This window comes from Trichomycterus rosablanca, chromosome 21, assembly GCF_030014385.1.
Source record: "Trichomycterus rosablanca isolate fTriRos1 chromosome 21, fTriRos1.hap1, whole genome shotgun sequence".
Classification (NCBI taxonomy): domain Eukaryota; kingdom Metazoa; phylum Chordata; class Actinopteri; order Siluriformes; family Trichomycteridae; genus Trichomycterus; species Trichomycterus rosablanca.
The window spans coordinates 1367501-1390000 of NC_086008.1; the positions used below are offsets into that span (position 1 = coordinate 1367501).

Here is a 22500-nt window from a genome sequence, read left to right on the forward strand (position 1 = left end):
CTCACCTCCTCCACCTCCTCTACACTCACCTCCTCTACACTCACCTCCTCCACCTCCTCTACACTCACCTCCTCTACCTCCTCTACACTCACCTCCTCCACCTCCTCTACACTCACCTCCTCTACACTCACCTCCTCCACCTCCTCTACACTCACCTCCTCCACCTCCTCTACACTCACTTCCTCTACACTCACCTCCTCCACTTCCTCTACACTCACCTCCTCTACACTCACCTCCTCTACACTCACCTCCTCCACCTCCTCTACACTCACCTCCTCTACACTCACCTCCTCCACTTCCTCTACACTCACCTCCTCCACCTCCTCTACACTCACCTCCTCTACACTCACCTCCTCCACTTCCTCTACACTCACCTCCTCTACACTCACTTCCTCTACACTCACCTCCTCCACCTCCTCTACACTCACCTCCTCCACCTCCTCTACACTCACCTCCTCTACACTCACCTCCTCCACTTCCTCTACACTCACCTCCTCCACCTCCTCTACACTCACCTCCTCTACACTCACCTCCTCCACTTCCTCTACACTCACCTCCTCCACCTCCTCTACACTCACCTCCTCCACCTCCTCTACACTCACCTCCTCTACACTCACCTCCTCCACCTCCTCTACACTCACCTCCTCCACCTCCTCTACACTCACCTCCTCTACACTCACCTCCTCCACTTCCTCTACACTCACCTCCTCCACCTCCTCTACACTCACCTCCTCCACCTCCTCTACACTCACCTCCTCTACACTCACCTCCTCCACCTCCTCTACACTCACCTCCTCCACCTCCTCTACACTCACTTCCTCTACACTCACCTCCTCCACCTCCTCTACACTCACCTCCTCTACACTCACCTCCTCTACACTCACCTCCTCCACCTCCTCTACACTCACCTCCTCTACACTCACCTCCTCCACCTCCTCTACACTCACCTTCTCTACACTCACCTCCTCCACACTCACCTCCTCCACCTCCTCTACACTCACCTTCTCTACACTCACCTCCTCTACACTCACCTCCTCCACCTCCTCTACACTCATCTCCTCCACACTCACCTCCTCCACCTCCTCTACACTCACCTTCTCTACACTCACCTCCTCCACCTCCTCTACACTCACCTCCTCCACACTCACCTCCTCCACCTCCTCTACACTCACCTCCTCTACACTCACCTCCTCCACCTCCTCTACACTCACCTCCTCTACACTCACCTCCTCCACCTCCTCTACACTCACCTCCTCCACCTCCTCTACACTCACCTCCTCCACTTCCTCTACACTCACCTCCTCCACCTCCTCTACACTCACCTCCTCTACACTCACCTCCTCTACACTCACCTCCTCCACCTCCTCTACACTCATCTCCTCCACACTCACCTCCTCCACCTCCTCTACACTCACCTCCTCCACACTCACCTCCTCCACCTCCTCTACACTCACCTCCTCTACACTCACCTCCTCCACTTCCTCTACACTCACCTCCTCCACCTCCTCTACACTCACCTCCTCTACACTCACCTCCTCCACTTCCTCTACACTCACCTCCTCTACACTCACCTCCTCCACTTCCTCTACACTCACCTCCTCCACCTCCTCTACACTCACCTCCTCTACACTCACCTCCTCCACTTTCTCTACACTCACCTCCTCTACACTCACCTCCTCCACCTCCTCTACACTCACCTTCTCTACACTCACCTCCTCCACCTCCTCTACACTCACCTCCTCTACACTCACCTCCTCCACCTCCTCTACACTCACCTCCTCTACACTCACCTCCTCTACACTCACCTCCTCCACCTCCTCTACTCACCTCCTCTACACTCACCTCCTCCACCTCCTCTACACTCACCTTCTCTACACTCACCTTCTCTACACTCACCTCCTCCACCTCCTCTACTCACCTCCTCTACACTCACCTCCTCCACACTCACCTCCTCCACCTCCTCTACACTCACCTCCTCTACACTCACCTCCTCCACCTCCTCTACACTCATCTCCTCCACCTCCTCTACACTCACCTCCTCTACACTCACCTCCTCCACCTCCTCTACACTCACCTCCTCTACACTCACCTCCTCCACCTCCTCTACACTCACCTCCTCTACACTCACCTCCTCCACCTCCTCTACACTCACCTCCTCTACACTCACCTCCTCCACACTCACCTCCTCTACACTCACCTCCTCCACCTCCTCTACACTCACCTCCTCCACCTCCTCTACACTCACCTCCTCTACACTCACCTCCTCTACACTCACCTCCTCCACCTCCTCTACACTCACCTTCTCTACACTCACCTCCTCCACCTCCTCTACACTCACCTCCTCTACCTCCTCTACACTCACCTCCTCTACACTCACCTTTATTAGCTTAGGCTATGATTAAATTAAACAGAACCTGTCTATTTATTATTGTTCTGGGTTTGTTGGGAACAGGAGACGTTTAAGGAGATGATGGAGGACGCCGGGTTCTCCCGGGCGCAGTACACCAACCTGACGGGAGGGATCGTCGCCCTTCACTCGGGGTTCAAGCTTTGATTCGAGCGCACGTGGGGTTTCGAACCCAGCGTGTTCTCACACTCCCGAAGAGACACGGACGTTGTGAACGTGATTAAAGCACATCCTGTACGATCAATAGGTCTCCTGAGCGCCTTCGTAACGGACGCCGTGTTAATCGTGGCTGTAGAGGTTCAGAGGTTCCTGATCTGTGGTCAGCGGGGGGGGGGTTTGTGCTTCATATGTGAAGATTTTGGGGGGTTTTGCTACAGGATATACGAGGATGTTCTGAAAGTTTCCTCACTTGTATATTGTGATTATAAGCGCTGAGGGTGAAGCAGGTAGAATTAGCTCCATCTGATTTCCACCCGTTTGGATGCTGAATGCAGCTTTAAGGGGAAGAAGATTTTCATGTGATGGTGTGAAAGCAGCGGCGCATCATGATGGAATTTTGGTTTTGAATTCTTTATAAATAGAGATAAAAGTGCGGAAACTTTTTGAAGACCCTCGAACTTGTTGCAGCTCAACATGTTTCTCTCTAGTGCATAATAATAAAGTCTTATTTAACAATTGTTTTAAATTGCAGTAATACGCTCGTCTGAATTAGTGATGCAGTTCTAACACATTGCTGGTTCAGCTGATGAAGTACAAACGTCAAGAAAGTGAAGTCTCCTGTTAATGCTGCAAACGCTATTATTGATTTTGTGATTACAATATTGATGTATTCATTTAAACATACAGGCTTTCAGTTGAGCTGGGGGGGGGGGGGGGTGATAGTGAATCCGCTGATGCGTGCACAAACCTTGATCTGATGAAGATAAGCCAATCAGGGAATTAGATATGACTAAATTGACTATTTGCTGTTTGAACATTTGTGATATTTTGGAAGCAGGATGTACAGAACGGACACAGATATAAAAATCTAATACAGAGGAACCTCAATTTACCGGACCTCCATTTAACAGATTTCAGATTTAATAGACAAAATCTGGAAACCCGGAGAAGCGAGTAGCATACTGAGACCAGAAGTTCAGTAATCGTCCACTAGACGGCGCACGTCTCTCCGTTTACATGAGTGAGAGGCTTTGTTTGGTCAGGAGTCTCGCTTAGTTCTCGCTTTTTCTCTGTGTTTTATGCTCATTTTTGTAAGTTCTAGAGCTCAGTTCTGCACCAGCGCTGCACCAGTGAGTCCCCACTATACCATCATGCAAAAAAAACCATCAAATTTCTCTCCAGTAGTGCAGGACACCAGGTTTAATATTTACAAGACATATTTGCATCTATATTGACGTTGTTCAGTGTTACTGTGGATCACATGAGCACGTTTAGCACTTTTCTGGACCGTACTGTTGCGTTTTTGTATATTTTCACACCCCTGGATGTGGAAACCCCTCACTGTTTCAGACAATCGCAGTTTACAGACTAGTGTTCCCCCTTTTAGTCAGTTAAATCCAGGTTCCTCTGTGATTATGTTGCACCACACACAATAACAAAGACTCGTAACTCAGATGAGGTGAATAAAACCATATAATTTGTCAAATCTTTGTACACTTTGTTACAAAACTGTATAGAGTACTAAAAATCTTAAAAGCAGTTTTTTTGGTCAGAATATTTAATCATCTCATGTGCAATTACCATGTATTTACAAACAACACCACGTTTCATATTAGTGATCTGAGAAAAGTAAAAGGACAGAGCGCTCGGTTCTGCTTCAGACACTGGCGACGTTACACATGGCTTACAGATAAATATATTAATAATAAATATCCAGAGAACATAATTCCATTTCTGAAACGCGCCGCTGCTGTTCAGGGCTTCGGCTCCGAGACGATTAGAGCTTCTGTACAAAAAATATATAAACCTGTCCATAAAAATACGACTTTTTTTGTACATCTGTTCTTTTATACAATCTTCTTTAAGTGCTACAGACTTTAAATAGAGACTCAGAGACCCGGAAAACGCCGGAGAGCTTTATAAAGGGCGACGTGACATGTAATTTGTGTTACAGCACTTTTCTATTCACCTAGAAATCAACGTTCACGCTGTAATTTGTGAGTCTGGGGTTGTTTAAAAAAAAATATATATATAGTTTTATTTATTTATATAAGAGGGTGTGACCTTATTAAAAACAAACCACATAATTAAAAAATAAATCTCATTAATCTGTTATATTTTGGGATGTTCAGTGAGTTTGTGTTACTGAGGGATTACAGAAGAAAAAACACAATATAAAAGATGCATAAAATTACCAAATTTGAGATCTGAGCGACCTGTCTGTAATAAGATGTATTAAATAACATCCAGATCATTTTTTTATCAGAATTATTACAGTTTTGGAAAGGGAAGGAGGTATCACAGTTCTAAAACATTCCAGCCACTTCAACAGCTGATGGGATCACTGACGGATCTTAATGTTACACAAAACTCATGATTTTTATATCAGTATGTTGGGGGATGGCACAGTGGCTCAGTGTGTAGCACTGTCGCCTGTCTGGGTTCGATTCCTTTCTGTGTTGAGTTGGCATGTTCTCCCCGTGTCTGCATGCGTTTCCTCCAAGTGCTCCGTTTTCCTCCCACAGTCCAAAGACATGCAGTCAGGTTAATCGGAGCTATAAAAATTGACCTAGGTGTGAAATTCACCATTTGCCTGGTGAATTGTACCCACCACGATCCTGAATAGGGTCCCAGACCCAGTACATGACAGGACACACACACACATTCACACTAATCCAATTGTCATGACTGCAATATTAACATGATTGGAATACACAATATACTGATGTATTTATAATATATTATTGTGTGTGTATATAAATATATATATTATTGCAATGTTGTGCAATATTTGGAATGTAGGAGGAAACCCACATGGACTCGAGGAGAACATGCAAACTCCACACAGAAAGATCAAACCCATAGTGCTGCACTATGTATAATCACACCGTATCATATAAAGTGGAAGCTTTTGTGCCCTTATAAAGATTTCATCCACAGTTGATGCTCATATGTTATTATTATTATCATTATTATTATAATATAAGCAGCAGTTTATTAAGTTAACTTTCTATTCCAATTAAAGTGGCATGAATACAGAAACAATGTTTGTCCACTTAGAACCAAACTGGAACCCTTATAATATGAGTTTTATGCTTAATAAGGAGCTTTTTAAATAAACTGGACGTTACTAGACACTAAAATTGAAGCGCTGGAGGTTTCTGAACGTTGCTTGCAGTGACGCTTTTGTACCACATGGGGGCTCCAGATCCCAACATGTATTATTGGATTGTATCCTCATCTATGAAGTCAGGCGTTCCTCCTGAACCAGGGGTGTCCAAACTTTAATTTTTTGGGGGGCGAATAGGGTAAAAAATGCAAACAGGGGCCACAAATTCTGTGTAATAAAAATCTAACAGGTTTACTTGATTACTAACAGTTACACTTTGTTTATATTTGAGTAACTAATAATCTATAAATGACAGTGTCATGTAATCTCACTCACCAGTTTAAAATCCCAATACGTAGATTATTATATTCTTTAAATTAAACACTCACTTCCCTCTAGACTCTGCAAAAATATACATTCCTTAATAAGGAGCTTTTTAAATAAACTGAACATTATTAGACACTAAAATTTAAACGCTGGAGGTTTCTGAACGCTGCTTGCAGTGACGCTTTTACACCACAGGGGGGCTCCAAATCCCAACATGTATTTTTGGATTGTACCCTCATCTGGGTCAGGTCCTTTCTGTGTGGAGTTTGCATGTTCTCCTCGTGTCTGCGTGGGTTTCCTCCGGGAGCTCCGGTTTCCTCCCACAGTCCAAAAACATGCAGTCAGGTTAATTGAAGACACTGAATTGCCCTATAGGTGATTGTGTGAATGTGTGTGTGTGTGCCCTGCGATGGACTGGCGCCCTGTTCAGGGTGTTACCGTGTGCCTTGTGCCCATTGAAAAGCTGGGATAGGCTAAGAGACCCCCCGAGACCCTAACTGGATAAGTGGTTAAGAAAGTGAGTGCATGAGTGTATATGTTTAATTTCTTTGAGGAACCCACATATATTTAAAAGATCAGGAACCTTAATGTAGGCGTAACTTTAATTTTAATGCAATAGCGACCCCAGCGTTCAAACTAGGAACTTCATTTTTAAATACTTAATAGGCGGCTAACTTCAATTTTATATCTAAAATACCTCGTTTGGACACCCCTGTCTTAAGTGTATAATTCACTAATCAAACCAAAAGGCTTTATAACAATCTGTCCTAAAAAACAATTGTGATATTTATTTGAAGGCTACCAGGGCTATAAGGGCAGTATCAGCGGTACGATAACGTACTCCGGCAGAGTCACAAGATTTTAATATTTCTAGGCCACAGAGTTTAAGAAATGATCAAATTTATCATGTTCGCAGTAAAAAAAAATCCTTCAGTTAAATTTGGAGCCGTTTGCCACTCAGGTGGCGCAGCGGTAAAAACACACGCTGGAACCAGAGCTGGGATCTCAAATACATCGTATCGAGTCTCGTCTCTGCCTACCGGCTAAGGCTGAGCGGCCACATGAACAACGATTGTCCTGTTGTTCAGATATGGGCGGGACTAAGCCGGATGGGGTCTCTCTCTCATGACCGGGGCAATTACGACCTCTGCTGCACAGAGATGAGGAAAGAGTGCTGTCAGGGTGTGTCTCTCCGTACACAACGCTGAGCTGCACTGCACTCGTCAAAGTGTAGGTGATAAGATGCATACGGCTGCTGCCCACGTGTCGGAGGGGGCGTGGGTTAGCTTCGTTCTCCTCAATCAGGGCGGGGATCGGCATTGGTGGAGAGGAAGCATGACGCAATCGGGTAACTGGACGCGCTAGGGGGAGAAAATGAATAAATAAAAAAATTTGGAGCCGTTTGCCACGTGGAGGTGGAAACCCGTTCTTGCGTTGATGCGCCGATGTGACCGAGATCCTGACGGCCGCGGGAATGGAGATGAATTCTGACTAACTGAAACCACACGTCAACCCAGAAAATAAAACATCAAAAGCTCAAACTCAAACCCTTCAGGTAAGTACATGGTCTAACGAGAAAATTAAAAATTCTCCAACACGAGGAGAGGGTCGTAATAAATCTGCGCTTTGTCCTCACGACCCCGAACCCTCGGCTGAACATTTCCTAGTTTCGTTCTGCACTGAAAACGCCGCTCTTGCTTCCTCGTCCTGTTGCTGTGGGCGAGTCTGAGCTCTACACGGTCCCGTCATGAAGAATCCCTGATTAGGGTCCGTGGAAGTCCTGTCCTCGTGTTCCGTCGTCCGAGGGGCGAAAGGGCTCGTCCGCGGTTCCGTACCGAGCCCTAATTCGCAGTCGGCGTCCTCGGGAATGATGGGTATTCGCTGAGCGAGTTCGCAGCAGCCCTGTCCCGAGCAGCCCTCGCTGTCCGCCTGGGCGTAGTGTACGTTAACGGAAAAGTCCTCGGCGTAGCGTCCGACGGTCCCTCGGTGGACCTTCATCTCGGTGTAAAAGCAGCAGGGCAGCCCGTCGTACCCGGCGCGCTCGGCGGGCAAAATCTGCTCGCTGTTAGCGCTAAAATAGTTCTGCGCAGACGCGACGGGGACGTTCTGCGATCTGGGAGCTTGTCTGCACCGCCCGCCCCTCGCCCTGTCCCCCTTGTCCTGTTCTTTGTGCTCCAGGTTCCGCAGAGGAACCTCGAAACAGCAGCTACACGCCGCCCCCGGCTCCCCACAGTGATCGGCAGGGCCCTCGAGGGCCACGGCTGAGGTAGTGCTAGAGACGTCCCTGTTCTCCAGTGACGAGTGGCTGCTACAGTTGGGCTCCATGCTACAGTTTGACAGCTGGTCCCCGGACTTGTAGCACAGTCCCGGAGGAGGCTGGAGACAGTCCGGACCTCCGGAAATAGGCGCCAAGATATCGTCGCCGACGAACGGCGTGCCCGGGAACCCTGAGGCGGACTCCCCGGCCAGACCGCGGCAGGGACTTTTGCTCCTGTAGATGTACGGGTCGTAATCGCTGCTCAACGAGCTCCGAAAGGTGGAGCAGCTCCCGTAGACGCCCTGGTTGCTCACCTCCGTACAGTCCAGCATGGAGTCGCTGGAGGAGCAGTGGCATCGCCCCGAACTGCTACTACTGCTGCTGCTGTCGCTCCCGGGACAATCGGCCAGGTACCCGCTACACACCGAGCGGTGCCCGTGGTAGCACCCGAGTCCCGAAGCGCTCCCGGCGTCCACCAGTCCGTGGGAGGGCGGGGCAGCCATGTGCACCAGCGTCGGGTACAGAAGCCCGGGCTGGAAGGATCTGGGGTGGTGGCCCTCGTGGGGCGCGGTACCAGGCTGGCCGTCCTGCTGCGGGAAGGTCAGGCCCTGGAAGTAGTAGTGCTGGTACATGGTCTCGTACTGCGAGAAACAGGCGGCGCGCGAGAAGCTGCGAGGGAATTTCGGCCGCTTGAAGGCGTGCGCCTGGGGGTAACCCAGCGCCCGGTGGTCCAGGGCGCAGGAGTGGTGAGGGTTCACTCCGTGGTAACTCCGGATGAAATTGGACTGCTGGGGGAACAGGTTGGGATCCGGGTGCTGGTCCACCGTTAACACGGTGATGGGGTTGCCGTGAGGGTCCATGCTGGTCCGTGTGGGGAAGGCGGTCACCTGGCCGGCCCGGTGCACCCTGCCTGGGTAGTGGACGGGCAGGACGACCCTCTGCTGTCGACCGTGGAGGACTGGGTTACCCGGGTCCATGCACACTGAGCCAAGGGCACCTTTTTTTTGCTCTGGGTGGGAAAACAAAAACAATTCGGGTTAATTTTGCAATAAGTTTATGGACACGGACAAACACTGAAACAAATCTGCCCCGGTGAAGCGCTGCACCGATCTATCAGGGACTGAGACTACCGAGGCAAAAGGGGGCGCTAGAGGCACCCAGGGACTCACCGATGATGTTGTGTCGGCAGTGTGGACAAGTGTGATGCTGGAGAAGCCAAGGGTCCACGCATTTCTTATGGAAGCGATGAGCACAAGGGATCACCCTCAACTCCTGGGGAGAGTCAACAACAAACACAAACACAAACACATCAGCAAGGTCTGCAGGTTTGGGAGCACGTCTTGACTACACGGCCAAAAGAATTTGGACGCCTGAACGTGAGCTCGTCTGCGCTTTTTTACTCGAACAACAGGCTTAAGTGGGTCTGTGTGTGGGAATTTGTGCCCGTTCAGTCAAAACATGACATGCAAAGCATTCATACGGCTGGGTACTGATCGATCAGTTGATGTTCCGGTTCGTCCCAGAGCTGTTCAGTGGGTCTGAGCTCAGGGGTTCGTTATGTACGTTATGAATTGAGTAAATAAATCTACAACCACGGGGCCACAGAGTCTTTAGTAACAAAATAAATAAAAATATAACAGCTCCTGATTACTAACAATTCCACGTCCACAGTGTCGTGTAAACTAACATCTTGCTGATTTCACTCAGCAGTTTATTATACTTCTTTAAATTAAACATACCCACTTCCCTCTGAACTCAGTGAAAACATATTGATCTCGCCAGCACGCCTAACACTTCTAGTTTTGGTTTCTCTGAAGCCGCCGCCGCGTTTATCCTAAAACTGGGGAACGTTAATGTAGGTGTGACGTTAACGTTTTGAGTCGGGGGAAAGAAGACGGGAGAGTTTTAGATTTGTTTGATGTGAGAGCGCCACCCAGAGGTCAAACAGTTCAAGCAGCTTTTCTAAAGCGGCACAAATTTATTTATGAAGGTTTAGGTGTCTGCATAAGTGATGTACACTATACTGCCAAAAGTATTCGCTCGTCTGCCTTCACACGCATATGAACTTGAGTGACTCCCATTCTGAATCCACAGGGTTTAATATGATGTTGCCACACTTTGCAGCTATAACAGCTTCACCTCTTCTGGGAAGGCTTTCCACAAGGTTTAGGAGTGTGTTTATGGGAATTTTTGACTTTTCTTCCAGAAGCGCATTTGTGAGATCAGACACTGATGTTGGACGACACTGTGGAAGGCCTGGCTCACAGTCTCCGCTCTAATTCATCCCAAAGGTGTTCTATCTATCGGGTTGAGGTCAGGACTCTGTGCAGGCCGGTCAAGTTCTTCCACACCAAACTCACTCATCCACGTCTTTATGGAGCTTGTGCTTTTTGCACTGGTGTGCAGTCATGTTGGAACAGGAAGGGATCATCCCCAAACTGTTCCCACAAAGTTGGGAGCATGAAATTGTCCAAAATCTCTTGGTGTGCTGAAGCATTAAGAGTTCCTTTCACTGGAACTAAGGGGCCGAGCCCGACTGCTGAAAAACACCCCCACACCATAATCCCCCCTCCACCACAATTTACACTCGGCACAATACAGTCAGACAGGTACCGTTCTCCTGAGAGCGACCCATTCTTTCACTAATGTGTGTAGAAGCAGTCTGCATGCCGAGGTGCTCGGTTTTGAAACACCTGTGGCCATGGAACACCTGAATTCAATGATCTGGATGGGTGAGTGAATACTTTTGGCAATGTAGTGTACGTATTGCTGGTTCCTCAAGGATTTTAAGGCGGTTCGATTACATTTTGGTAAAATCAGGTGCCACTTCATGTCTGAGGCAAAAAAAAGTCCAAAGTCCTGGAGCGTAAGTACAGTCAGTACAGTCAGTCTTCAGCCCTCCATGAGGAATGTTTTCTTCTCCTCCCGTCGGGCCCTCGCTGCTTTATTCATCACTGAGGGGGAAAAATTTCTTTGTTGCTATTGAGTCTTTTATAAAAGCACTTCCTTTCTGTTAGCCGGGCGCCAGGCTTTGTAGCCTGTTTGTATTTAACGTGACACACAAGCCACAATGAAAAGAGGGAAAAAAACGCTGAACCCGGTGACACGCCGGGACGCCCCGGTACCACCGAGCAGGGAGGAGCTGAGTGTATAATCCCGTCCACACGGAGCATTAAAATAAATATTATATTTAACCCTCACCTCCCCGTCCGTGTATTTCTCCAGACAGATGGCGCAGTCCGACGTGGAGCTGCTGCTCAGGGAATCTAGCGCACTGCAACTGCTCTCACGCTGACCTTTCACCTTCGCTTTAAACTTCCGGGTCTCCATTTTCTCCAGAGCCTGGATCGCCATCCGGTTCATCGAGCTCTGCACCAAACGACAAGGGCGGCAAAAAACGGGCGAATACATTAACCTGGGCGGGAGTGATTCAGAGTCTGATACAGTGATTCAGAGTCTGATACAGTGATTCAGATTATTCTACAGTGATTCAGAGTCTGATACAGTGAATCAGATTCTTCTACAGTGATTCAGATTCTGATGCAGTGAATCAGATTAAACTACAATGATTCAGATTTAACTGTAGCAATTCAGATTCTGATAGAGATTCGGATTATACTACAATGATTTAGATTCTACTATAGTGAGTCAGATTCTTCTACAGTGATTCAGATTCTGTTACAGTGATTCAGATTGTAGTATAGTGATTCAGATTCTGTTACAGTGATTCAGATTGTATTATAGTGATTCAGAGTCTGTTACAGTGATTCAGAGTCTGATACAGTGATTCAGAGTCTGATACAGAGTAATTTGGATTCTTTTATAGTGGTTCAGTTTATGATACAGTGGTTTAGATTCTGATACAGTGATTCAGATTGTAATTATGTGACTCAGATTCTGATACAGTGATTCAGAATCAACTACAGTGATTCAGTTTCTACTACAGTGATTCAGATTCTGACACAGTGATTCAGATTCTGGTACAATGATTCAGAAAGTTTTATACTGATTCTGATACAGTGATTCAGATAAAGTAATTCAGAGTCTACTACAGTGATTCAGATTCTGATACAGTGATTCAGATACAGTGATTTAGATTCTGATAAAATGATTCACAGTTTTATAGTGATTCAGATTCTGATACAGTGATTCAGATTCAGATACAGTGATTCAGATAAAGTAATTCAGAGTCTACTACAGTGATTCAGATTCTGATACAGTGATTCAGATACAGTGATTTAGATTCTGATAAAATGATTCAGACAGTTTTATAGTGATTCAGATTCAGATACAGTGATTCAGATTCAGATACGGTGATTTAGATTATGATAAAATGATTCAGACAGTTTTATAGTGATTCAGATTCTGATACAGTGATTCAGATTCTATTATATAATCTATCAGAATCTGATTCACTTGAATAAAATTACATTCACTTTACTACAGTGACTCAGATTCAGTTAAGTGAGTCAGTAATAAAGTGACTCTCTTCTACTCGACACGTCCCGGTTCAGTAAATAAAAAGGGTTTAGAATGAATGGTCGAGTATTACAGGTGTAAACGTTACCTGGCTGCGTCTCTGCTTGAGTTTGATCTTGATGAGAAGGATGAGACACACCAGAGACACCACCACGAAAAACGCCAGGAAAATCCCCATGTCAAAATATTCGGTGGGCTGCGAACAAAACAACACGACACGACAGAGGTCAGAGAGTCCATATCTTACATTCCCACCCCAATTAATAAAAAAAAAACACAATTCATTTAGGGATTTGAGTGAGAATATATACATTATATTTACATTGTGTGATAAATGTATATAAAGTGATTCTAAATAAGTGTTTAATAATTTTATTAAAGTGTTTCGGATTCTAATAAAGTGAGTCAGGTTAAAAAAAGAACTTATTCTAATAAAGAGATTCTTATTCTACACCAGAGTCGCTGATTCTAATGTGAAATGTGACTCCTATTCTGACTCCTGTGCTAAACGTATATACAGTGCCTTGCAAAAGTATTCAGCCCCCTTGAACTTTTCAACCTTTTGCCACATTTCAGGCTTCAAACATAACGATATGAAATTGTAATTTTTTGTGAAGAATCAACAACAAGTGGGACACAATCATGAAGTGGAACGAAATTTATTGGATATTTTAAACTTTTTTTAGAAATAAAAAACTGAAAAGTGGGGCGTGCAATATTATTCAGCCCCCTTGCGTTAATACTTTGTAGCGCCACCTTTTGCTGCGATTACAGCTGCAAGTCGCTTGTGGTATGTCTCTATCAGTTTTGCACATCGAGAGACAGACATTTTTGCCTATTCTTCCTTGCAAAACAGTTCGAGCTCAGTGAGGTTGGATGGAGAGCGTTTGTGAACAGCAGTTTTCAGCTCTTTCCACAGATTCTCGATGGGATTCAGGTCTGGACTTTGACTTGGCCATTCTAACACCTGGATACGTTTATTTGTGAACCATTCCATTGTAGATTTTGCTTTATGTTTTGGATCATTGTCTTGTTGGAAGATAAATCTCCGTCCCAGTCTCAGGTCTTTTGCAGACTGCAACAGGTTTTCTTCCAGAATGGTCCTGTATTTGGCTCCATCCATCTTCCCATCAATTTTAACCATCTTCCCTGTCCCTGCTGAAGAAAAGCAGGCCCAAACCATGATGCTGCCACCACCATGTTTGACAGTGGGGATGGTGTGTTCAGGGTGATGAGCTGTGTTGCTTTTACGCCAAACATAACGTTTTGCATTGTGGCCAAAAAGTTCGATTTTGGTTTCATCTGACCAGAGCACCTTCTTCCACATGCTTGGTGTGTCTCCCAGGTGACTTTTTATAGATATCTTTGAGAAATGGCTTTCTTCTTGCCACTCTTCCATAAAGGCCAGATTTGTGCAGTGTACGACTGATTGTGTCCTATGGACAGAGTCTCCCACCTCAGCTGTAGATCTCTGCAGTTCATTCAGAGTGATCATGGGCCTCTTGGCTGCATCTCTGATCAGTCTTCTCCTTGTTTGAGCTGAAAGTTTAGAGGGACGGCCGGGTCTTGGTAGATTTGCAGTGGTCTGATACTCCTTCCATTTCAATATGATCGCTTGCACAGTGCTCCTTGAGATGTTTAAAGCTTGGGAAATCTTTTTGTATCCAAATCCGGCTTTAAACTTCTCCACAACAGTATCTCGGACCTGCCTGGTGTGTTCCTTGGTCTTCATGATGCTCTCTGCGCTTTAAACAGAACTCTGAGACTGTCACAGAGCAGGTGCATTTATACGGAGACTTGATTACACACAGGTGGATTCTATTTATCACCATCAGTCATTTAGGTCAACATTGGATCATTCAGAGATCCTCACTGAACTTCTGGAGTGAGTTTGCTGCACTGAAAGTAAAGGGGCTGAATAATATTGCACGCCCCACTTTTTAGTTTTTTATTTCTAAAAAAAGTTTAAAATATCCAATAAATTTCGTTCTACTTCACGATTGTGTCCCACTTGTTGTTGATTCTTCACAAAAAATTACAATTTCATATCGTTATGTTTGAAGCCTGAAATGTGGCAAAAGGTTGAAAAGTTCAAGGGGGCTGAATACTTTTGCAAGGCACTGTAAAGTGACTGACGATTCTGATCGAGACAAAAACAAATTGAATCTGATTCAAGAAAAAGTGACTCGGACTTAAATTATTTGAATCTGATCCTAAAAAAGTGATCCAGATTGTGAGCAAGACTGAAATGAATTAAATCTGACTCTATTATAGTGATTCTCTGATTCAGGAGAAAAGTGACTCAGATTTAAATGTATTGAATCTGATTCTAAAAAAGCGATTCTGACTCTGATCGAGACTCTGACTGAAACAAACTGAATCTGAATTCTGAGTGATTCAGAATCAGATTCACATCCTAAAGCATGTGAATCAGTGTCGGTTCTTACTCTGGGCGGTCGATGCTGGATCCGCGCTCGCGCCACTTTCTGTTTGTTCACGATGTTCATCAGTTTAACGGCGTCGGCTCCTTTGACGTAGACCACCGGCCTCTTCAGGGGGTCCTCCGAAAGCTGGTTCAACTGGATCAATAAGAGAAACAGAGCATTTATAGAAAGATGCCAGTTTTGGGTCCTTGAGCTTTAACGGCTTGTGTTGTGAATTGCTTTGGTTGGGCGAGGCCCAGTGATGGATTGGCGACCTGTTCTGGGTGTGTTTTCGCGATAACTGGACCCACCGGGACCCTGATCAGGACGGAGCGCTGGTTTATCATAAAAATAAATAAATGGTTTTATTTATGGGATTTTTATGCACTTGTGTGTGTGGACATGTGCTTCCACACCGTCCCAAATCTCAGCCGGTCATGTTTTCCTAATTCAGACGGAATATCTAAGCACGGAGAACATCTGAACGGTCCCACACACACACACATGTTCCCAGATGTTGAGACTGCGGAGTTAAATAGAGAGGAGAAGGAATGCGAGCGTCTCTTTTATCTCCACTTCAGAAGAAGAGAAGAAAGAACGGGCGCACAGTAGGAGAGCGGGGAGGCATGTCGAGACCTGGCGGCCCAACGAAAACGTCCCACTGGAATAATAAAGCCGGTCGCTCTTTCAGACGGAGGATTAAAGATCTTCCAGTCCGCCGCTGACACGTTACATCACGTCTACTGTAACTGCAGGAATTTATGCAAATGAAACTCAGTGTGCAAACCGGGACGTGGTGAACTGGACGGTCCTGCGACGGTCCTGCGATCACCACATGATCATCCCCGGTCAGGGTCACGTCGGATCCGGTTCATCCTAGTGCTTAATCTTACAGATACTTGTGACTAAATGTACACAAATTCCAACAGACTACAGGCTTATTCTCAGGCGTCCACATACTTTTGACCATCTAGCATATCATCTGTACACCATCATATGTCTGTGTATCATATCGACCTCTTAAGATTAAATTATATATATATTTTTAATTAAAGAGCAGCTTCTGAATTACCAGTACTGTATAATACACTATATATGACCTAAAATATCTGGACACCTGACCATGAGCTATTTGGACACCCCATTCCAAAACCAGACACCCTGTTTGTGGCCTCTTTTTGTGTCTCAGAGTTTTGAAGGTCTGGCGCTGATGTTGGCTTGAAACGGGTATTCCAATTCATCCCACTCGTGATCAGTGGGGTTGAGCTCAAGTCTTTGTGCTGGTCACTGAAGTCCAGGAACACCCTGGACAGGGCACCAATCCATCGCATGACTTATGGGGGTGCAAACTTGCGTAACTGGCTCTGTAACCCGGACAGCTCCAATGTACACTACATGGCCAAAAGTAAGTGGACGTGCCTCTTTATTATAGGTTTATTATAAGGTGGTTCAGCCACACCCACCGCTTGTATAATTGAGCATAATTGATTGCTTGTACACACACTCACTTTCTTAACCGCTTATCCAATCAGGATCGAGGGAGTGCTAGAGCCTATTCCAGCTTTTCAATGGGCGCAAGGCACACATTAACACCCTGGACGGGGCGCCAGTCCATCGCAGGGCACACACACACACACACCCATTCACTTATAGGGCAATTCAGTGTCTAATTAACCTGATTGCACATCTTTGGACTGTGGGAGGAAACCGGTGCTCCAGGAGGGAACCCACACAGACACGGGGAGAACATGCAAACTCCACACAGAAAGGATTCGGACCGCCCCGCCTGGGGATCGAACCCAGGACCTTCTTGCTGTAAGGCGACAGCGCTACCCACCGAGCCGCCCATTCCTGTTCCAGGGTGACCAGAGTCAAAGTCGGTGTTTGATAAGTTTGGTGTTGAACTCCAGTGGGGTCGAGTTCGGGGCTCTGTGCATCTGAACTTTGATTGTGAGCCGGGCACAAATTCCCACAGACACACCCCTAAAAGCTTGCCTGTTCAGAAAAGTGAAGGCTGCTACATCCACGAAATAGGGTGGGGTGACGCTCTATGATAACCAGGATTTCGGAATGAGATGTCCAACAATGTCCAGCTCATGGTCAGGTGTCCATATACTTTTGGCGATGGTGTAAGTAAAAGTAATTCACTTTGAGAAAGAACGCCACCCCACCTGATCGATGGCATCTGGATTTTCGGACACATCAAAGATGACGGCTGTAGCTCCTCTCTGCACCGCCCTCTTCGCCTAAATCAACACAACAAAAAATCATCGTTAAATCAGCGACAAATAAAAATCAAAGCAGCAATAGAAACAGATTTTACATCACATGGCATCGATATTTACGATTATTATTGGACTTCTGGACGTTTAGAACCTACACTGAATGACCAGAGTATTCAGACCCCTTATTCAATAATTTGTAGACGCCCCTTGGGCAGCAGTTCCAGCTGCAAGTCATCTGGATTGGGGCAGTTTATCCCATTCGTCACAGCAGATACTCTCAAGCTCTGACTGGATGAGCCTTCTTCACGTCTCTCCACAGACGTTCACGGGTTTAATTAAGTAAACCCAGAGAGCTCCTAAAGCCACTCTAGTGTTGTTTTGGGTGCGTGCTTCGGGTCACTGCGGTGTTGAAAGGTGATCGATCGCCCCGGTGTTTTTGCGTTCTTCTCTGATGTTCCTGTATTTGGCTACAACCATCCACCCCTCAGTTCTCCCTGTTGCTAAGAATCACCGCCAGTGCATGATGCTACCACCACCGTGTTTCACAGTAGGGTGAGATGATATGCAGGGCCTGATTTTGACCATCAAAGAGACCAGAGATGGTTGTCCGTCCACCACATTCTCCCATCTCTGCACAGGACCTCTGGAGCAGCTACAGAGCAAACGTTGCGTTCTATTACCACCTTCATGTCTTTATATAGGCAGCGGTAGGTCGGCGGTCAATGTATTGGGCTAGTAATCAGAAGGCTGCTAGTTCAAGCCCCAACACTATCAAGTTTTAGCACTCTTGGACCTCTGAGCAAGACCCTTAACCCTCAACTGCTTGACCTGTATTCAGTCATAACTGTAAGTCGCTTTGGATAGAAGCTTCCACTAAATGAGCTTGGAACAGGAACAGGAAAGGACCTTCCCTAAACTGTTGCTACACAAATATATTACACCTGAAACACATGAAGAGCTGTAAGAAGGAGGCTGCGGTAATCATCTACCAGGTGTTTCTTTTCATCCTGACCACTGGAGGTCAGTGTGTAGCTTCACATAAACCTTCAGGCTCATGAGTTCTCTGAACATCTAACAGATCGTTATGGATGTTTGGCTTTCATCGATCGTCTGTGTCTGCAGGGTTTTAAAAGCCGGTTCCTGGTGCCTGAGGAACGTTCGACTTCTCGTGGTGTTCCCTGGATTTCTCTTTGTCGAACGATGCGGCAGGAACATCAAGAGAAACCGAGAGAACGAAGATCCGTTTTCTGGTAGCACGTTTTATCTGCACGAGATCCGAGAGAGGAACCCATGGGACTGGCACGTGGGGAGGAGATACCAGAACGAGAAGGAAAGATCAAAAGGACGGAGGAACGTAAACACCCACACCAGGCCTGATCTCTGTTTCGCCTCCATACTGGCGACAGGAAGTGAAAATGATGAGAGGACAGGAAGTTCATAACAGGACACGCAATCACCGTCACACAATGCTCTTCTGTTATCAAGCCACCAGGGTTCAGTCACCCAACACCAACGATGATGACAACAGTCCAAACTTCAAAACAAGAGCACTCTCAAACTGAATATCAGACGTTCTTTAAGGAAAGGAGCAACTCTGGGTGAAGAACATCTGCGTCAACATGGACCCAACACCCACCACCAGCCAACACAACCAGCAGCCAACTCCCAGCATTCCCAAACAAATCCCAAATATTGTTCCTCCAATCAAACCTCAGTTCTCCAACAAAACATAGACATCTCAAACATCTCCACCGCCATCCACCATCAAAAACTATCAGTGTAGGTGTTTGTCTGGTTGGCAAACGTCAATCATTTATCCACACGCCAATATTTTCCAACCAAAAACCGAGTCTCCATCCAGATACCAACGTTCTCCAACCAAAGACCAAGAATCTCCATCTAGATACCAACGTTCTCCAACCAAAGACCAAGAATCTTCATCCAGATACCAACGTTCTCCAACCAAAGACCAAGAATCTCCATCCAGATACCAACGTTCTCCAACCAAAGACCAAGAATCTTCATCCAGATACCAACGTTCAACAAATCATAGAACACGGTACAGTATCAGCCGATATTATCAGATCATCGATATATTGGTCCGACCCTAAAACCAGCACAACAAACTGAGCCGTTCTGACCGTCTGGAAATGTTAGAAGTTTAGTGGTGATTTATGATGTTAAAGGGTGATAACACTGAATGAGTGAGTGAATGAGTGAGTAGGTAGGTGAGTAAGTGAGTAGGTGAGTGAGTGGATGAGTACGTGAGTGGGTAAATAAGTAAGTAAATGGATGAGTGAATGAGTGAGTGAGTAGGTAAGTGAGTGAGTAGGTAAGAGAGTGAGTGAGTGAACAAGTATGTGAGTGGGTAAATAAGTAAGTAAATGGATGAGTGAATGAGTGAGTGAGTAGGTAAGTGAGTGAGTAGGTAAGAGAGTGAGTGAGTGAACAAGTATGTGAGTGGGTAAATAAGTAAGTAGATGGATGAGTGAATGAGTAGGTAAGTGAGTGAGTGAGTAGGTGAGTGAGTGAGTAGGTAAGAGAGTGAGTGAGTGGATGAGTACGTGAGTGGGTAAATAAGTAAGTAAATGGATGAGTGAGTGAGTGAGTAGATAAGAGAGTGAGTGAGTGAGTAGGTGAGTGAGTGAGTAGGTAAGAGAGTGAGTGAGTGAACAAGTATGTGAGTGGGTAAATAAGTAAGTAGATGGATGAGTGAATGAGTGAGTGAGTGAGTAGGTAAGAGAGTGAGTGAGTAGGTGAGTGAGTGAGTAGGTAAGAGAGTGAGTGAGTAGGTGAGTGAGTGAGTAGGTAAGAGAGTGAGTGAACAAGTATGTGAGTGGGTAAATAAGTAAGTAGATGGATGAGTGAATGAGTGAGTGAGTGAGTAGGTAAGAGAGTGAGTGAGTAGGTGAGTGAGTGAGTAGGTAAGAGAGTGAGTGAGTAGGTAAGAGAGTGAGTGAGTAGGTAAGAGAGTGAGTGAGTGAACAAGTATGTGAGTGGGTAAATAAGTAAGTAGATGGATGAGTGAGTGAGTAGATAAGAGAGTGAGTGAGTAGGTGAGTGAGTGAGTGAGTAGGTGAGTGAGTGAGTAGGTAAGAGAGTGAGTGAGTAGGTGAGTGAGTGAGTAGGTAAGAGAGTGAGTGAACAAGTATGTGAGTGGGTAAATAAGTAAGTAGATGGATGAGTGAATGAGTGAGTGAGTGAGTAGGTAAGAGAGTGAGTGAGTAGGTGAGTGAGTGAGTAGGTAAGAGAGTGAGTGAGTAGGTGAGTGAGTGAGTAGGTAAGAGAGTGAGTGAACAAGTATGTGAGTGGGTAAATAAGTAAGTAGATGGATGAGTGAATGAGTGAGTGAGTGAGTAGGTAAGAGAGTGAGTGAGTAGGTGAGTGAGTGAGTAGGTAAGAGAGTGAGTGAGTAGGTGAGTGAGTGAGTAGGTAAGAGAGTGAGTGAACAAGTATGTGAGTGGGTAAATAAGTAAGTAGATGGATGAGTGAATGAGTGAGTGAGTGAGTAGGTAAGAGAGTGAGTGAGTAGGTGAGTGAGTAGGTGAGTGAGTGAACAAGTATGTGAGTGGGTAAATAAGTAAGTAAATGGATGAGTGAATGAGTGAGTGAGTGAGTAGGTAAGAGAGTGAGTGAGTAGGTGAGTGAGTGAGTAGGTAAGAGAGTGAGTGAGTAGGTGAGTGAGTGAGTAGGTAAGAGAGTGAGTGAACAAGTATGTGAGTGGGTAAATAAGTAAGTAGATGGATGAGTGAGTGAGTAGGTAAGTGAGTGAGTGAGTAGGTAAGTGAGTGAGTGAGTAGGTAAGTAAGTGAATGAGTATGTGAGTGGGTAAATAAGTAAGTAAATGGATGAATGAGTGAGTGAGTAGGTAAGTGAGTGAATGAGTGAATAGGTGAGTTAGTGGGTGACTGAGTGAATAGTTGAATAGATAACCGAGTGGGTGAATGAATGAATGAAAAGGATTTAAAGCGACAAAGTTTCTGTTGTTAGTTATTCGGCTCTTTTCCAATCTGAGTCAATTATTAACACATCTATAGTGTGTGTGTGTGTGTGTGTGTGTGTGTGTGTGTGTGTGTGTGTGAGAGAGAGAGAGAACGTATGTGTTTATATATACAGTGTATGTGTGTGTGTGTGTGTGTGTGTGTGTGTGTGTGTGTGTGTGAGAGAGAGAGAGAGAACGTATGTCTTTATATATATGTGTGTGTGTGTGTGTGTGTGTGTGTGTGTGTGTGTGTGTGTGTGAGAGAGAGAGAGAGAGAGAGAGAGAGAGAGAGAGAGAGAGAGAGAGAGAGAGAGAGAACGTATGTGTTTATATATATGTGTGTGTGTGTGTGTGTGTGTGTGTGTGTGTGTGTGAGAGAGAGAGAGAGAACGTATGTCTTTATATACATGTGTGTGTGTGTGTGTGTGTGTGTGTGTGTGTGTGTGTGAGAGAGAGAGAGAGAGAGAGAGAGAGAGAGAACGTATGTGTTTATATATATATATATATATATACAGTGCCTTGCAAAAGTATTCAGCCCCCTTGAACTTTTCAACCTTTTGCCACATTTCAGGCTTCAAACATAACGATATGAAATTGTAATTTTTTGTGAAGAATCAACAACAAGTGGGACACAATCGTGAAGTGGAACGAAATTTATTGGATATTTTAAACTTTTTTTAGAAATAAAAAACTGAAAAGTGGTGCGTGCAATATTATTCAGCCCCCTTGCGTTAATACTTTGTAGCGCCACCTTTTGCTGCGATTACAGCTGCAAGTCGCCCATTTTTTTTTGCCCATTCTTCCTTGCAAAACAGCTCGAGCTCAGTGAGGTTGGATGGAGAGCGTTTGTGAACAGCAGTTTTCAGTTCTTTCCACAGATTCTCGATGGGATTCAGGTCTGGACTTTGACTTGGCCATTCTAACACCTGGATACGTTTATTTGTGAACCATTCCATTGTAGATTTTGCTTTATGTTTTGGATCATTGTCTTGTTGGAAGATAAATCACCGTCCCAGTCTCAGGTCTTTTGCAGACTGCAACAGGTTTTCTTCCAGAATGGTCCTGTATTTGGCTCCATCCATCTTCCCATCAATTTTAACCATCTTCCCTGTCCCTGCTGAAGAAAAGCAGG

General features: G+C 45.6%; 2 protein-coding genes across 2 annotated transcripts in view; one reads left to right on the forward strand and one right to left on the reverse strand.

The window, feature by feature from the left end:
* The window catches only part of coq5 (coenzyme Q5, methyltransferase), an 8613-nt gene extending 5416 nt beyond the window's left edge, over nt 1-3197 (forward strand). The window contains exon 7 of the mRNA XM_063018282.1: nt 2453-3197. Coding sequence (XP_062874352.1) covers nt 2453-2554 — 102 coding nt within the window. The 3' untranslated portion in view covers nt 2555-3197. The remainder of the gene's footprint in view (nt 1-2452) is intronic.
* Nucleotides 3198-4021: 824 nt separating this feature from the next.
* znrf3 (zinc and ring finger 3) overlaps nt 4022-22500 on the reverse strand; it is a 63894-nt gene continuing 45415 nt past the window's right edge. Inside the window, exons 3-8 of the mRNA XM_063017881.1 lie at nt 17333-17407; nt 15186-15317; nt 12827-12934; nt 11461-11628; nt 9429-9531; nt 4022-9268 (exon numbers count right to left, since the gene is read on the reverse strand). Coding sequence (XP_062873951.1) covers nt 7635-9268; nt 9429-9531; nt 11461-11628; nt 12827-12934; nt 15186-15317; nt 17333-17407 — 2220 coding nt within the window. The 3' untranslated portion in view covers nt 4022-7634. The remainder of the gene's footprint in view (nt 9269-9428; nt 9532-11460; nt 11629-12826; nt 12935-15185; nt 15318-17332; nt 17408-22500) is intronic.